The sequence below is a fragment of the Myodes glareolus genome, chromosome 9 (genome assembly GCF_982192425.1).
Source record: "Myodes glareolus chromosome 9, mMyoGla1.1, whole genome shotgun sequence".
NCBI classification, from domain to species: domain Eukaryota; kingdom Metazoa; phylum Chordata; class Mammalia; order Rodentia; family Cricetidae; genus Myodes; species Myodes glareolus.
Window position 1 is genome coordinate 96,574,283 of NC_142034.1, and position 17,613 is coordinate 96,591,895.

At 48.7% G+C, this 17,613-nt stretch overlaps 1 protein-coding gene across 7 annotated transcripts in view; it reads right to left on the minus strand.

Annotated features, from left to right (window-relative positions):
* Nlrc3 (NLR family CARD domain containing 3) overlaps positions 1–17,044 on the minus strand; it is a 34,276-nt gene extending 17,232 nt beyond the window's left edge. The window contains exons 1-6 of one of the 7 annotated variants that reach the window (XM_085694659.2): positions 16,454–17,044; positions 7,076–7,190; positions 6,427–6,484; positions 6,103–6,339; positions 4,263–6,012; positions 2,894–2,980 (exon numbers count right to left, since the gene is read on the minus strand). In XM_085694659.2, the coding sequence (XP_085550785.1) occupies positions 2,894–2,980; positions 4,263–6,012; positions 6,103–6,271 (2,006 nt within the window). In that variant the 5' untranslated portion in view covers positions 6,272–6,339; positions 6,427–6,484; positions 7,076–7,190; positions 16,454–17,044. Of the gene's footprint in view, positions 1–2,893; positions 2,981–4,262; positions 6,013–6,102; positions 6,550–7,065; positions 7,191–16,453 lie in introns of all 7 variants that reach the window. The other 6 variants (XM_085694656.2, XM_085694657.2, XM_085694655.2 and 3 more) reach the window with 6 other exon arrangements.
* Positions 17,045–17,613: the final 569 nt, after the last annotated feature.

Genomic DNA, 17,613 nt, shown 5'->3' on the forward strand with positions numbered 1-17,613 from the left:
TTCAAAGTGGTCCATCCTTCCCTAGCCAGGCAGAGCCCTCCCTACACCTCATTCCTACTCCTATTCAGAATGACTCCATCGCTCTGCCGACCTTCCTGGTGTCAGCACACTACAAACCCAAGGGCTGCCTCCCTCAAGTGTAGAACTTTCAGAAGCTGTGACGTCAGCACGCAGGCTCTTCTCTAATCACAGCAGACTCGGTGCGACTGGGTTTTATCTGAGCTGGGGTCTCACCGTGTGTAGGCCAGGCTCTCCTCCTGTATCTGCCTCTAGAGTGCTGGGACTGTAGGCATGGACATTACACCCAGCCACAGACAAACTTGAAAACTTAAACTTCTGAGACTGGAGCTGAGGATGCGGCTCAAGTAGGTAAAGGGTTTGCCTAGCATGCATGGTGCCCTGGGCGCCATCTTAGGCATGGTGTAAACTGGGGATAGGGGCACACTGCTGTAATCCCAGCTCTCGGGAGGCTCAATGCTCAGGATCGCCTTACCTATGTAACGAGTCTGAGCAAATGCGGACTACACAAGACCCCGTATCCAAAACACAAAAGCAAAAATTGAGGCTGGAGAGAAGGCTCAGCTGTCAGGAGCACTTGTCTGGCAAAGGACCTGGGTTCATTCCCAGCACCCACATAGTGGCTCACAACTGTCCATAACTCCCATCCCAGGGGATCTGACGCTGCCTTCTGACATCTGCGGACACAAAAAGCAAGCCATGACAGATATGTACATGCAGGCAAAGCATCCATACACATCAACCTAAAACATTTTTAAATTTTCACCTTAAATTATATTTAAATTGAAAGTTAAATTTTAAAATAAACTTTTAAATATCTTAGTTTAAAATGCAGTCCTGTGCTCAGAATATTACTCGAGTGAGAAGGTGATGCCTGAGCCAGGTCAGCAGGTGAGCGATCACTGGGACACCCCCAATTCCAGGACAGAGTGTGCGCCTTGGCCATTGTTTGTTTCCCTTGCCTTACAGACCAGGTACCTGCACCGTCGACACCTTCTGAAAGGGGGAGAAAAGAGCAGACAGCAACCTGAGCACTGAAAAGATGCGTGTTCTTGGGGTGCTCTGGTTAGCTGAGTAGAGAGGGAAGAGACCCACATCCCATGCAACAGGTGGGTACATGATAGGGGAGTTCAGCCAATCACATTCTGTCCATGGGACGTGTTGCCCTATGGCAAAAATTTACCTATAAACCTGGTGGGTGCACTTCCCCGCCCTCTCTTGCCTGGCTCCAGCTTTCCTGACGGTTGGGATTCTGGTGTAAGTTTTCTTTCTGTTTTATTAAAGCTGTATCTTTTGTAAGCTAGTCTGGTGGACTATTAATTACCGATCACACCGTGCCCCTTCATCTGGCGCCCAATGTGGGGCTCAAACCCACGACCCTGAGATTAAGAGTCTCATGCTCTACCAAAGCAATTTTAGAGAATGACGTCCCCTCTCCCAGTAGAATTTGCCCTCAGGTTTAGGGACATCATTTAGGGGTTGGTTATAATTGATATAGGGATGAGGGGATGGGGGAGGTATTTTATATGCTCAGGGGTATTTATCATAAAAAAGGGGGGATTGATTGGTGATGGGATAATAATATATTAGTATTTGCAAGTTATTGTTTTTAGAAAATTGTATTGGCATTGATCCTTGTACATTGATATATTGAATATTGTATGTGAGTATGCTTCTACCTCTATTTATTGTATGTGAGTATGCTTCTACCTCTATTTGTATTGATATATATATATACATATATTTACATTTCTACCTCTAATTAAGATATTTATGTAATGATATACATTGTTTACATTTGGAGGTCATTGTCCTCACTCATTGCACAGTTGTTTATTCTCTTAGTCTTCAAGTTAGATAGATATAAATCAATAGTCATATATGTTTGTTATACTTATATTTAAGCTAATCAGGTTATTTAGGTGCATAGAGATCATATTTAGTATAGATAGTATGATCTTCAACCTCTTCAAAGAGCTGTAGAAAATGGCCTTTAATCTAATCTAGAGTTTTGTACTAACGAGACACAATTACTCCTGACATCACTGCTCTACTCCCGAGAGCGTTGAACACCAAAGGCACTCCACTTGGAGCGTGTCTTCTTCCTGACAGAACTGGCCTTTGGGCAAAGAAAATGCCCATACCTCGACCACTGACAGAATTACAGAATATCTGTAAATGGATAAAAGCAGGATTGTCTTATCTTGCCAAGATAGGGTGAGAGAGTCCTAAAAGGTTTTTTGCCTTTGAAAAATGACATGTCAGTTACATCAGGCCTTAGCCAAAGTTGGTTGACTCAACATTGCAAATGAGACTTTGGGTGATTGCCCAGGTAATCAGTTGTCTCTTCCATTCGTTGCACATTTCGGAAGTTTCCCGCTTGTACTTCCGGGCTGCTTGAGTAAAATTATTTCCCTTCTCAGATCTTTGATGGAGTTGAAGATTAGATAGTTGTAGTTACCATCTACATTATTTAGACTCCTTGAAATAGAATGTTTTGTAAAACTTTTGTTATGTTTCCTGCTTAATATTGTTTGTTGTTTGTAATTTTATATTTATTATTTGTTTCTATTGTATATAGTTGTATTTGGTTTCATTCTGTCTTATTTTAGAAAAAAGGGGGAGATGATAGGGGAGTTCAGCCAATCACATTCTGTCCGTGGGGCGTGTTGCCCTAAGGCAAAAATTTACCTATAAACCTGGCTGGTGCACTTCCCTGCCCTCTCTCGCCTGGCTCCAGCGTTCCTGACGGTTGGGATTCTAGTGTAAATTTTCCTTCTGTTTTATTAAAGCTGTATCTTTTGTAAGCTAGTCTAGTGGACCATTAATTACCGATCACACTGCGCCCCTTCATGTACACTGGGGTCTGTGTTACCTGATGTTTTGAATGCGACAGTCCTTCCCACTCAGCACACTGCCCAGCAGCTCCATCACAGGGTCCTGGAACTGGTTGTTGTCCAGCCTGGCCGGGAGAAATCATGACAATTAGCAGGGCAGGGCTCCACCCCTCCCATCCCCACTGTGGTCCACTGTTTCAGCTCGGAACTCCAGACTTCCCTGTGGGGGCAGCTGAGGCATTCCTGTGAGCTACGCTGTCCCTCCCCCGTGGCACCTTACAGAGTGTTGTCACAACAGCTCTGACACCAGGTGCCTGTGTGGAACACTGTGGCTAGTTTTCCTTCTGATGCCCAAACCACTCTCAGGTCCTGATTGACCTATGTCCGACATCTTTTCCTCTTTGATTGTTAAGTTCAGAGTATGGTTGAGGATGTAGCTTCTGTCAACACTGACTGGCTTTGTGTGTGTGTGTGTGTGTGTGTGTGTGTATACAGCCCCTTGCATCACACTGCTCTGGCCTACCTCCTGCAGCAAGATTTTATTATATATAAAATCTTGCTATGGGCTGGGGCAGACTGAGGGGCCACTGGCAGTAGCACCAAGATTTATTCCTACTGCTTGTACTGGCTTTTTGGAAACCTATTCTCTTTGGATGGATACCTTGCTCAGCCTAGATATAGTAGGGAGGGCCTTGGATAATGTGCCTTACCCTCTCTGAGGAGTGGATGTGGGGGTGGAGTGGGGGGTAAGTGGAGGGAATGGGAGGAGAGAAGGGAGTGGGAATTTGGATTGATATGTATGATGAAAAAGATAATATGTTTTCTTTTAGAAAAATAGAAAATCATTCTTTAAAAAAAAACAACCTTGCTATATAGCCCATATTGTCCTGGAACTCAGCAATCTTCCTTCTTCAGCCTCCTGATTGCTGGGATTACAGGTATGAGTTGGGATGCCTGGATCTCATAGGGCCTCGTGAGTTGTATTGTGTTTCTGTGTTGAAATTCTAATCTTGCTGTCTCGAGAACGTAGCCTTATATGGATGTGAGCTTATTGCAGATAGGAGGATGTCACACTGACATAGGTGAGCCTATAACCCAATGTGATGATGTCCTTGTAGGAAAAGAGAGTGTCACATGAAGACAGACTTAGGGGCAGGTGGTCATATGACAAGGGAGACCAGGGAGCATCAAAGACTGCTGGCCCTCGGGAGCTCCAGAGGCAGGATCGGCCCTGCTACCAAGGTTTCAGAGAGAGTACTGCCCACGCCCTGACCTCGGACTTCTGACCTCCAGAATTAAATCAGCCGCCATGATGGCTCCACACCCAGCTAGGCGATGTGATGAAACAAGGAACCATTTTGAGTCTTTCTCCTTTGCCCTTACTCCCAACATGGACCCCACACTCGCCTGAGGCTCTGGCAATAGAGCAGCTGGGGCAGCAGGCTCTGAAGGACGCTCTGGCTGAGGCACAGGGATAAGTTGGCTTCCCGGGAACAGATATCAGACAGCTGCAGGAGGTAGGCCAGAGCGGTGCGATGCGAGGGGCTGGTCAGTCCAGCCAAGGTCCCCCTCTGCATGGCCTCCTCCACACTGCGGGCCAGCTCTGTGTGCTGCAGCTCATGCAGGCAGTACAAGACATTGATGGCCCGTGCGCACACCGCGGTGTCAGGGCGTAGCAAGCCTTGCAGGACCTCAGCTGCCTGAGCCCGGTAGTTCTGGTGTTCCCCTTGGGCCAGCAGGGAGCCAGCCAGCAGCGTATTAACCCTTGGAGACAGGAGGCCAGAGAGGAAGCGCAGAAACACATCCAGCCTCCCATCCTGAGCTTGTGTGGCCCTCTGGGCCGCACACCTGAAATGCGTGAGGAAACCCAGCCTGGGCCAAGACATGCCACTCTCGGTGAAGAGGTCAAAGATGGCTCTCTTGGATGCGCTGTAGTAATACATGGCCGCCACAAATTCTTGCAGAGACAGGTGGGTAAAGCGATAGACTGCCGAGGAGGCCAGAGTCTCTTCCCGTTGCAGGAGACAGCTGCACAGAGCGCTCTGCAGCAAAGCGAGGTCCACGCCGAATGCCTTCATGTCTTGCTCATAAAACACGTATTTCTTCTTGACCAGCCCATGAAAGGCCAGGCGGCCCAGTGTCCCCACCATTTTGCGGGCTCCCTGGGCCATCTGCTCAATCCTAGGACTTACCTTTCCCTTGTCCTGCCCCTCCCCACCAAGGGCCATCCTAAAGTACCAAGAGTAGAGCTCACACAGGGTCTGGGGCAGCGGCAACTCTGTGTCTTGGACAGCTAGCTTGCTGTGGTACAGGTGACCCAGTGCCAGCCCCACGAGCCTACAAAAGGCTGGCACGGTGCACATCAGATACAGAGCCTTGTTGGCCTTCATCTGAGTCAGCACCTGGCCTAAGAGGGTCTGGTCCTCAGGAAATATCTGCTCCAGACACGCTTTGATCTCTTCCTCAGTAAGGCCCCGGATCTCAGTCATCCGGTCCACTAGGCCTCCGGGGACCTGACCAGCAGCACTGGGACGGGAGGTGATCCAGACAGAAATTTCTGGAAAGAGGTTGCCTCGGATGATGTTAGTGATCAGGTGGTCTACCTGAATCTCCTTCTTTGGGTCTGTGCAGGCCATGGTGTTGGAGAATTCCAGCGGTGTCTTGCACTCATCCAAGCCATCCAGGACCAGGAGGACTCTGTCTGGGGTCGTTACCTCCAGGTTACCTTCTCCAGCGTTTGGGAAGACGGAGTGGATGAGTTTGTCAGCAGACAGCTTCTCATAGGTGTTCAGGTCCCGAAAGGTCAAGGGTAGAACCAGTGAGAAGTTCTTGCCCACCTGTCCCCTAGCCCAGCAACGAACAAAATGCCTCACTAGCGTAGTCTTGCCGATGCCAGCCACGCCAATGGTGACAGAGACGCGAGGTGGGATGGACACCCGGGACAGAGGCAGGAAGAGCCTATCCAGGGGGATGGCCCTGGCAGAGTGCCACACTCCCCGCGTGGCCTCCACCTGTGTGAAGTCATGCTCCCTCAGCTGCAGGTCTGTCAGGCCCTCAACCAGCAGGAGGCTGGCCAGACGGTGTGAGAGGCTGCCCAGTTCTGGGTCATTTCCCACCCTGCTCAGCAGGGCCTCACAGTGCCTCCGTATCCTTGAGTCTGCAGGGCGCAGGAAAAAGCAGGTAAGATCGCAGGGCAAGGCGAGGGGGTTCAGGTACCCCCTCTCCCCCACCCCTAAAAGGGACTTACCATTGCTTTGGGATCCTAGTGGGGAGTCTGGCATTTTGCTAGGGGCCTGTAGTAGCCGACCACCATTCCTAGCCAGCAGATCCACAAGGGCCTTCACCTGCTCAGCTGGGGAGTCGGCATTATAGGCCCTGCATGCCTCTCTATCTGTCCTCACCTCTTGCTTCCTCATGGAGTCTGTGACTGCAGCCAGGAGCTGTGAAGAGTCCAGACTGCTGCCTGGTGGACCTCTGTTGTTTCCTGGCCAGTGAAAATAATCATGGAGATGCAGGGGCCCAAGTGAACAAGACTTGGAGTGCTGGACTTGGTCTCTGCTCTGGCACTTACTGAGTGACCCTGGGCAGGCTGTGTCGTCTCTCCACACCTAGGTTTCCTCATCTGTGACCTGGCAATGGTGATGCTATTAAGAGCAAGGAAACCAGAAGGAGGTGGGGGAGGGAGGTAGCCAACCTGGGAAGGAAACAGTCCATGAGCCCCTCTAGTTAGCACCCTGGGAAAGCAAAGACAGTGGTGAGGATGGGGGTGCCAGGGTTGAGGATACGGAGGCGGCCACCCTGCCCCGTATGATGCTGTAATGGTGGTGGGTGTCGCTGTATGTATGCAAGGGTAAACTGGACTTCTGGTGATCATGTGTCAGCTAAGAACCGAAGTCCCTCGCTGTCGCCAACGCAGCAGGGCTAGGGGACGTGGGTGGCAGAGTCTGCGGGGCAGGCACTGCTGTGAGGGAACTCTATTCTCCCCTGAGCCTAAACTGCTCTAAAACGTGGCATTTTAATTTTTCAAAAAGGAAAGGGAAGAAAGAGAAGGGAAGGAAGGCAGGTGGCTCTCAGCGCAGAAGCACAGTGGCTTCTCTTAGCTTTCCTGGCCTTCCTGGAAGCGCCGGGGCTCTGGGCTGCAGGAAGCACCCTTGGCTGCTGAGGATAGAGACTTGGAGACAGCAAGAGGCGAAGTCGCTGCACATCCCACCTGCTCACACCTTTCGGCAACCTCTCCTTTGAAGCTCTCCTACGGCCCGTCCCATCTGTGTTCCTCTTCACCAGGCACAGGGGCCACCACAGTCCCTATGCCCCTGTCACCCGTTGTTGACAGTTCTAGAAGAGAAAAAATAATGGGGGAGGGGTCAGCAGAGGTCATGGTCCACCACTGCTGGCACCAGCCCTGTTTAAGGTTGATCAGTAGTCATCGCTGCCAAGAATCTGGCAAGTCCTCGATGCCCTGGGCTTGGCCAGTTCAGTGACTGGTTAACTCAAGAGAAGGTTGCTGTCAACAGACTCCTGGCTTAAAAATGCACTGGGGATTGGTGTCAGTTTAACTTGGCATGAACATTTTCACACAGAAAAGCAGGTAGCAGTAAGAAAAACAAGTATTCTGCTCGTAGCCATGGTGAACAGTCAATAAAAGCAGCAAGGTTAAGTCCAGTGAGCTGGGCTAACCTGGGAATGCTGAGGTTAGCGTAGGACGGGGCCACTCCGGACTAACCTGGGATTGCTGAGGCTAGCGTAGGACGGGGCCTCTCTGGGCTAACCTGGGAATGCTGAGGCTAGCGTAGGACAGGGCCACTCCGGACTAACCTGGGATTGCTGAGGCTAGCGTAGGATGGGGCCTCTCTCCACTCCTGTGCAATCCTGCTGGGTTTTATTTTTGAAATGTTCAAACCAAGGGGAAGAGCAAGTAGGATCACAGTCGGTGCTGCGATATGCTCGGACCTGTGCTCCTGGTTAGAAGTCTTTATAGATTATCTAGTAAACTGTATTTTCTCTCATCTACAGTTTGGAAAATAACAGTTTCCTACTTGTATCTCAGCATTTGTAAAATAGTGATTTGTTGTTGTTGTTGTTGTTGGCCTGGAGAGAAGTCTCAGTGGCTAAGAGCACTGAATGCTCTTCCAGAAGAACAGGGTTCAATTCCCAGCACCCACATAGTGGCTCACAGCCATCTGTAACTCCAGTTCCTAGGGGGATACCCTCTTCTGACCTCTGGAAGCATCAGGCATGAAAGTGTTACCCGGGTGTACATTCAGGCAAAGTATATAAAGTAAAATATTAATTATAAAAAAGTTTTTGTTGTCATTCTGAATATTATTGGTGTAAAAGATGATTGATTTTTGTATTTTATCATATTTCAGGGAATTAGGCATTTTTGTTGACTCATCACTTTTCTGTTCATTTCCTTCACGCTTTCACATTTTCAGTGGATCCTCTATAGATGTCACGGCTGTGTCGCTTGGCATCCTTGTAGGAGCCGAACAGTGGAAGCAGGGGCTGTCTCTGACCCCTTTGCCTACTGGTGCAACCCTTCTCCTCCTGGTTGCCTCAGCTGCCCTGGATGTGACGGTATGTGCCTGTCTTGTTGTAGCTTGCTATCTGTGTTTGGCAGATGTGCGTGTCCTGGGAGGCCTGCTCTCTTCTGAGGGAAGAGGAGAGGATCTGGGGGAGAAGAGAGGTGTAGGGGAGAAACTGAGGAGAGGGGAGGGAGGGGGAGCTGCAGATGGGATGTAATATATGAGAGAAGAAATTTTTAAAATTTTTTAAAAGCAGATTTTCAGTGGGAATAATTTCACCGTTTAAAATAAGATTTATATTTTGTTTACCTCTGTGGTTTTGTGCGCATGCATGTGTGTGCCCACAGAGGCCAGAGAGGATGTTAGGTCTGCTGGTGTTGCCAGAGGTGGCTCTGGTGAGTATTTGGGACCAGACTTTGCTCCTCTGCAGGAATAGTATGTGCTCTTATTTTAAGACTTGTTCATTTTATGTGTATGAGTGCTGTTCTGCAGGCCAGAAGAGGGCATCAGATCCCAGATGGCTGTGAGCCACCATGTGGTTGCTGGGAATTGAACTTGTCCTCTGGAAGAGCAGCCAGTGCCCTTAACTCCTGTGTCATCTCTCCAGCCTCATAATTCATGTTCTTTCTGAACTAACTGTCACTCATTTTCAACATTTTGGCAACCAGTCACCTTTCCCTGGGGCAGTGCTGACTGGCAGTCCTGCTGTGCTGTGTGCACCAGGAGCAGCTCTGGGCAGAGATTTCAAGTTCCTATCGCCATTCAGCTAATGCTGCAAGATGTTTCCCGAACTCACACTGCCTCCCACTCCTCCTGTGTGCTCCTCCCAACGTGCACCGCTGTTGTGCTCCATGTTTGCATCATTTAATTATAAGGATGAGTCTCTACCATTGCCTCGTTTATTTCACAGACCAGAACACAGAGGTCAGGTGACTTTCCGAAGGACGTGTGACTGGGAAGCGTGGAAGCTGAGCTGGGATGGAATCCCAGGCCTCACTGATCCCAGCACCTGTGATGTGTTACTGCCTCTGTAACAGGTATACACATGGTTCAAAACCTTGATCACTGGGCGTGGTGGTGGATGACTTTAGTCCTGGCACTTTGGAGGCAGGGGCACGAGGAATGCAATCATAAGGAGTCCTGAACTACATACCTTGCCTTAAAAAAATAGAGGAATGTCTGTTAACTAAAAAATGTTTTTTATTCATCCATTCATTCAACCAGTGAATTTTTTTTTTTTTTTGAGACAGGGTTTCTCTGTGTAGCCCTGACTGTCCTGGAACTCACTCTGTACACCAGGCTGGCCTTGAACTCACAGAGATCCATCTGCCTCTGCCTTCCAACTGCTGGGATTAAAGGTGTGCACCACCACCGCCTAGCTCAATCCATGAAATTTTAAAGCATGTATGTGAGTATGTGTGATTGTGTGTGTGTGGTATATGCTCTCAGGTGTGTGTGATATTACACACACACACACACACACACACACACAGAGGCCAAGTGAGGATGTCGGTTGTCCTGCTGTGTCATATTCTACATCACTCCAGCGACGTGACCTGGACCTCTGCTGGCAGACAGAAAGCCCCAGAGAGCCTCCTGTCTCTACCCACCACAGTGCTGGGGTTATAGACACACACACGACCATGCCCAGCTGTTAACGTGTCTTCTAAGGATCTGAACTCAGGTCCTTGTACTTGTTCAGCAAGTGTTCTTGCCCACTGAGCCATCTCCCCAGCCTTCAATCTGAAAGTTTGTGTGCACATTTGTTTGTTTATGAGATGTCTTAGAGAGAGGTCTTGGCTGGCCTGGTGCCTGCTTCGTAGCTCAGACTGGCCTGGAACTCATGTAGTCCTCCTGCCTCATCCTTCCAAGTATTGAAATTACAAGCAGGTGTTACCAGGAAATATTTATAGAGGGTGTGTTGTGTGTTGGAGATATGGGGAATATGAAAGTGAACAAACTGGGTGAAATTCTCATCTTGTGAGAAGGAGGAGTGGGGGATAGCGATAGTAAAGGAGACAGAAGAAAGGATTCGAAGGTGACTCGTGACGCCCATGTAGCCGTCAGCAAGGGTGACAGGAGCCGGCAGTCTGTGTGGTGGGCCGGAGGGAAGCTTTAGCCACGGAGGCATCTCTGAGCTCTGTGAGAAGGCTACATAAAAACAGGAGGGTAACGGGGCTGGGAAGATGGCTCAGTGGGTAACGTGCTTGCTGCCCGAGTATGGCAACCTGAGTTCAGATTTCCAGCAGTCGTGTAAAAGCCGATATAGAGGTGTGTGCCCCGGCCCAGTGCTCGAGCAGAGACAAGCAGATCCCTGAACTCAGTGGCCAGCCATTGCAGCCAAGCAGGCTCAGGGTCTCAAAAGGAAAATGATCAGGAGAACACATGATGTCCACTTCTGTTCTCCACAATACATATATAGGCATGTGCACACACGCATCACACAAACACACACAGAGGCACAAATTAAGATTAGACAGTGTTGAGAAGAACATTATAGACAGAAGAAATAATTAGATAGAATTAGAAGAACGGGGCTGAGGGTAGGCTCAGTGCCTAAGAATGCTTGCTGCCCTTCCAGAGGAGTAGAGTTTCCAGTATCCGCATCAGACAGCTTACAGATGTCTCTAACTTCAGTTGGCCTCTGAAGGCGTCTGCTCACACCCGTCTCTAACTCCAGCTGGCCTCTGAGGGCACCTGCTCACACCTGTCTGTAACTCCAGCTGGCCTCTGTGGGCGCCAGTTCACACCTGTCTGTAACTCCAGCTGGCCTCTGAATGTGTCTGCTCACAATGGTCTGTAACTCCAAATGGCCTCTGAAGGCGTCTGCTCACACCTTCTCTAACTCCAGCTGGTCTCTGAGGGCACCTGCTCACAACTGTCTGTAACCCCAGCTGGCCTCTGAGGGCACCTGCACATACTTGCATACAAGATGCCTGCACTCACAAAGACATATACCCATGAATACAAAGAAAATAAATATTTTCAACTTTTATTTATTTTATATGTTTTGTCTACATATATGTCTGTGCACCACATATGTGTCTGCTATGCATGGAGACCAGATGAGGGTTTCAGATCCCCTGGAACTAGAGTTACAGGTGGATTTGAGCTGTTATATAGGTGCTATGATCCTCTGGAAAAGCAGTCAGCCCTTTTAACCACTCAGTCAAATCTCCAGCCTCAAAATAAATATTTTAAAAAAATATATGGGAGATGGTGACACACGCCTTTAATACCAGCACTCAGGAGGCAGAGGCAGGCAGGTCTCTGAGTTCAAGGCCAGACTTGTCTACAGAGTGAGTTCCAGGGCAGCCAGGACTACACAGAGAAACCCTGTCTCAAAAAAACCAAAATAAATAAATAAAATTAAATAGAGAAAAGATGGATATAATTCATAGAAATATGTGACTAAGAAACAGTCTGTCAATCAAGAAAGGAAAACACTGAGCTATTCATTCATCCAGTTGGCATATATGAAACCTAGTGTGCTCCTGACTAGAATATGGCAGCAATAGGAATCTTTCTCCTAAAAAAAAAAAAAAGATTTTTTTATTTTATGAGTTATGAGTATTTTTCTTGCATGTATATTCACCATGTGTGTGCAGTACCTGAGGAGGCCAGAAGAGGGTGTCAAGTGTCCTGTAACTGCAGTTATAAATGGATGGGAGCTGTACCCATGGGGGTGCTGGGAACAAACCTGAGTCCTCAGCAAGAGCAGCAAGTATTCTTAGCTGCTGAGCCATCTCTCCAGCCCAAGAAATATCCACACATTGGTGATGAAAATACATATTAGTATAGAAATGATGGAATATTTTTTGTAATGATGGGGTTGCATTCCCTCGTGCATAACAGGGAAGCTCTGCCACAGTGACCACATTCCCAGCCCAAATTACAGATTTTAATTTGCCAGTAGAAATTCTACTTATGGGAATTAATTTTTTTGTGTATATGTGTATGCAAGTGTCCATGTGTCCATGTGTGTGATGTATGCACAAGCATGTATGAGTACAAATGCCTGTGCATGTGTGGAGGCCAAAGCAGGATGTCGGATGTCCTGGTCTACCTCTCTCTGCCTTACTCATCTGAGACAGGGTTTCTCACTGAACCGGGAACAGGGCTGGTGACATACATGTGACATGCATCACACACATAATATGCTGGCCACCTTTCTCCACCCACCACAGCGCTAGGGCTATGTATGCAAGCCACACCCACCTTTTTACCTGGGTGTTGAGAATGTGAACTCATGTCTCATCAAGTGCTCTTACTCTCACGTCTCCCTAGCCCCCACTGAGGGAGTTTATCTTAAACAAAGCAGATACTCAGAGATACAACTATGAGAATGTTCATAAAACATTCGCAACAGGAAGAAATTGAAGGGGCACAACACTAAATTTCTGTCCAACAAGAGATTAATAAAAATAAATTTGGTTTGGTTCTACACTGAAAAGGGTAAAGTAAGGCCAACAATGTGTCAAACTAGGATAATGCACACACTGTACTCTATTTTGAGAAGGGTCTCACTGACTAGCCCTAGAATTGTAGACCAGGCTGGCCTTGAACTCACAGAGATCCGCCTGACTCTGCCTTCTGGGTGCTGGGATTAAAGGTCTGCGCCACCATGCTAAGCTTCACAGTATACTTTTCATCTTTTAATGTCATAAAGGTTTTAAACACCTTATTTTAATGTATAATTCATAAAAATGGATAATTTTGAGTGCCATTAAATGTCGATCCTTTTTGTGTGTGGCTGGGAGTTAAGTTGGAGTCTTGATCATGGTAGGTAAGGATTCTACCAATGAGCTATAGCCCAGATCTACAATACATTTATCATGGTAGGCAAGGGTTCTACTAATGAGCTATAGCCCCGGATCTACAATACATTTATCATGGTAGGCAAGGGTTCTACCAATGAGCTATAGCCCCGGATCTACAATACATTTATCATGGTAGGCAAGGGTTCTACCAATGAGCTATAGCCCCGGATCTACAATACATTTATCATGGTAGGCAAGGGTTCTATCAGTGAGATATAGCCCCGGATCTACAATACATTTTTATACTGGAAAAGTTAAGGCACAGAATACAGAGGCTGGAGAGATGGCTCAGTGGTTAAGAGTGGTTGCTGCTCTTACAGAAGAGTCAAGTCTAGTTCCCTTAAAAGCCGAATGCACCATATTCAGCTCTCTCTCCTCTCCTCTCCTCTCCTCTCCTCTCCTCTCCTCTCCTCTCCTCTCCTCTCCTCTCCTCTCCTCTCCTCTCCTCTCCTCTCCTCTCTCTCTTTTCCTTCCCCCCCCCCCTCTGCACATCAACCTCAGGTTTGTAGCGTGTTCCGTGTTTCCTTCTCACTTATGCCAGGTAATTTCAAATACTGCAGCCCAGAGTTGATACAAAAGTTACATTCAAGACAATGCTGACACTCACACAGCATAGGCAGATGCTATTTTAAGACCACAGCCCTGCTGTGGTGGTGCACACTTTTAATTCCAGCACTCGGGAGGCAGAGACAAGTGGATCGTTGTGAGTTTGAGGCCAGACTGATCTATAGAGTGAGTTCCAGGACAGATTCTAAAGCTACAGAGAAACCCTATCTCGAAAAACCAAAAACCAAACAAAAGAAACAAAAACATGACAACCAGAGCTCTATCCCCAGATCAAAGGAGAGAACCAATTCCTGAAAATCGTTCTGACCTTCACATGCATGCAACGATATACACATATGTGCATACACATACACATAATAATATATAATATTGAGTAATATTATATAATAATTATATTATTATTAAATTAAAATTTGAGATGGCAGATTGTACACGAACATGCAGAAGAAAGTATCACAATGATTAAAAACTATGTCTCACCATTCACAGTTATGATTGTGAAAATTTAAAACCGTCTATAAACAAGCAGTTAGAAGTGATGTGTGAGCGTGGCAAGGATCCAGACACAGGGTTGGTGCTCACAAGCAGCCCGTTCTAGTTGTACTTCCTAGCCACAATCAAATCAAAACTGAAATGTTAAGATATCATAAAAACCAACTACTTGGGATGAACATAGCAAGAAGTCTGCACCTTCTACGCTAACACTATCAACATCTCAGAAGATGAGGAAGTGCCTGCTAGAGGGATCTAGGTTCATAGGCATCTATGTCCACCAAGGCACTGGTGCTAGAATGTTCTTGACAGCTTTATTCATAATTATCAGTAATAAAATCAACCAATATCCACCCACAATAGCATGGGAAATTTGGGGAACACGAAAAGGCATACACTGCTGACCCCATCTACCGCACAGATGACCTCATGACTTGCCACAAAATATATGCTCTAGGATTCCACTTCTAGAGAGCTTAAAACCAGGCCAAACCAATCAGAAATGATAGATGTTAAAATAACTGCTCTTGGGGGGGTTGTTTCTACCTGAGAGGGGGCATAGGAGATGTCAGGTACGTTTCCACCGGTTGATATTAATGGTCGTAAGAACATGCACACAGAGCCAGTGAGCTCACTTCCCTTGGTGTAAAGTACATCTTGACTTAAAATTAAAGTTGGCAACTATGTAAAAATATAAAGGTAGTTAGGCCGAGCAGAGCTATGCCAGGATGCTAGGGCCCCTGTGATACCTTCTGGTAGGGAGCCGTCAGGGCGTGGACCAGGACGACACTGCTTGCTGTAACCAGATGCCCACAGATGATATCTCACTGCTGCTATTGACCAACAGGATGAGGAGACTGTGTTTTGGGAAGACCTGTGTTATTGCATCTTGGTTCTGGCGGAGCGTTATGTCTGGTGGAGCCTGTTCTGTTTCATGCTTTTCTCCCAGGGCTGTACCTGCAAATTTCCTTCCAAATGGCTGCTTTACCCTGCCTACCTTGACCTAGGGTGGGACTTACTGTGATGACTGCCACCAGGAATGCTCAGATCTCTGACCACAGTGCCTCGGGCTTTCCATATTACCAAGCATCCTGCTTCTGAGGCCTGACTTAGCACCATGGCAACTATGAGCATCCTGAAGGCAGAAGCAGACCCTAAGGAGACACTTACTGCCCTGCCCTGGAGTCCCAGCATGAGGGTAGATAAGCCTCTGAAGGATGGCCCGAAGTGAGCCTTTAGAGTTAGGCCTGAGTGGAGCCCCAGGGCCTAGGAGCTTGTGAGTGGGGTGGATACCAGAGCTAACACTCCCTATGGCCATGGGGCAGATATCAGAGCTAACACTTCCTATGGCCATGGGGGGGGGGGGGTGGTACCAGAACTAACACTCCCTATGGTCATGGGGGGGGGGTGAATACCAGAGCTAACACTCCCTATGGCCATGGGGTGGATACCAGAGCTAACACTCCCTATGGCGGGTGTGTGTGTGTGTGTGTGTGTGTGTGTGTGTGAGAGAGAGAGAGAGAGCTAATACTCCCTATGGCCATGGAGGGGGGGGGGAAATACCAGAGCTAACACTCCCTATGGCCATGGGGGGGGTGAATACCAGAGCTAACACTCCCTATGGCCATGGGGCGGGTACCAGAGCTAACACTCCCTAGGCCAACATTCAGCTGGCTGTGCAGCAGCACCTCTCACAGAAGCTCTCCCACGGTTATCAGTCCCCCAGGGCATGGCTAGGAGTGACCCTCGGGGAGGGGGGTGCTTACAGGAACTGGGCCTGGGAGCTGTGTGTACCACCTCTCTTAACCTTTGTGGCAGATACTGGAGTTGTTACTCCACTTACAGATGGGAACTGAATGCCAAAAACAGGGTCACCTACTTGGGATCTGCAGCCTGGGAGGGGCAGGGTTACAAGAGCATTGCTGTTTACCTGTGGCAAGATGCAATGCATCCTCCTCCCATGCCATCACCAAGAAAAGGGAGCTGGGTTTTCTCTCCCAGAACCTGTCCTGGACCATTATCCTAGGGCACATGTGAGCTTCTTCTACACTGAGGCATCCAGCCCTAGCAGCTGCTGGCACCCAGGGCGTCAGCGTTCTGGAGTCTCCCCCATGCTCAGAATAGCGCAAGCCTTAAAAGCTCTATCCCCACTCCTCCCCTGCTCCCGTACTGAGGTGCTCTGGACTCTACTCACCTCCCTGCCATTGTTGCTGCTCCAGGGTGCTAAAGTGGGTGTCCAGAGGGTTCCACCTGCATGCTCCTGGGCTCAGCTCCGCCCCAGTGAGCAGGAGGCCGTTGTGGTGGAGCGCCTTGGGTAATCAGTGGCAGGCCAGCTGAGACCAGGGCCTTGGTCTGTCCAGAGCTGAGGGAACCTTCTCTGAAGGGATCAGGGGAGTTTACCACACTGATCACACCAGGGCCAGGACTGACAGACCCACCACATCCTGCAGTCCCCAGTCGCTCACCCCACTGTCACTGCAGTCAGCTCCTCAGCTCTTCCTGTGCGGGACTCCACCTCAACCCTCCTTCCTGTCTAGTTTCAAAAGCCAACAGCCTTGCTGACAAATCAGTGAGCCGCTCGGCCCCAGGCTCACCTCGATGGTTTTGTCACGGCCTCCAGAAGTCTAAAGTGTGGGGAAAAGATGCTGAGCATCCATCCCTACAGCATGTGTTCAGGAGGTGGTGTAGTGCCAAGACGTGTCGCCCTCCACCCAGTGAAAGCAGCGGTAGCTTCTAGGTGGGTGGCGGGGGAGCCAAGTGAGCAAGGAGGAAGTCCGTACCTGGCTTTAGGTCACACTGCTGAGAGACAGCTCGTGGGGCTGCGATGCCTATGCACTTGCAGGCTTTGATATCCTGTGACTCTTACTAGACCTCTTCCTTTCCGCTCAAGGTCCTTCTGGCCTACCTCTAGTCTATGTCTAGAGTCAATGGGCCCCCAAGACAGTCGCCTCGATCCTGAGACAGCAGAATGCATCCACTCACAGCAGGAAGGTCACTTTGTCCCTGAAGGTAGGCCTCAGTAGAGATCCTGCTCTGGCAGGAAAGGTAGGGTAAGGGCATGGCTCAGAGTGAACAAAGGAGAAAAGCCTCAATAACTGAGCTGTTTAGAACATCTAGTGACAGGGAGCAAGCCATTTAACATGAAGCCACTGAGGTGAGTTAGGCAGCCTGCATGCACGGACGCCAGGGACCTGCAAGGCCCCTGTGATTGTTGTGTGTCCATCTTCCGTTGAGAGGGGAGGGACTTCGGTGGTAGGTTAGAAATGCTATCTCAAGATACCTTTTGCCCATCTTCTTCCTTTCTGAGCACATAGGAGCATGCCATACACTGGAGGACACAGTGGTGAGGCTCCA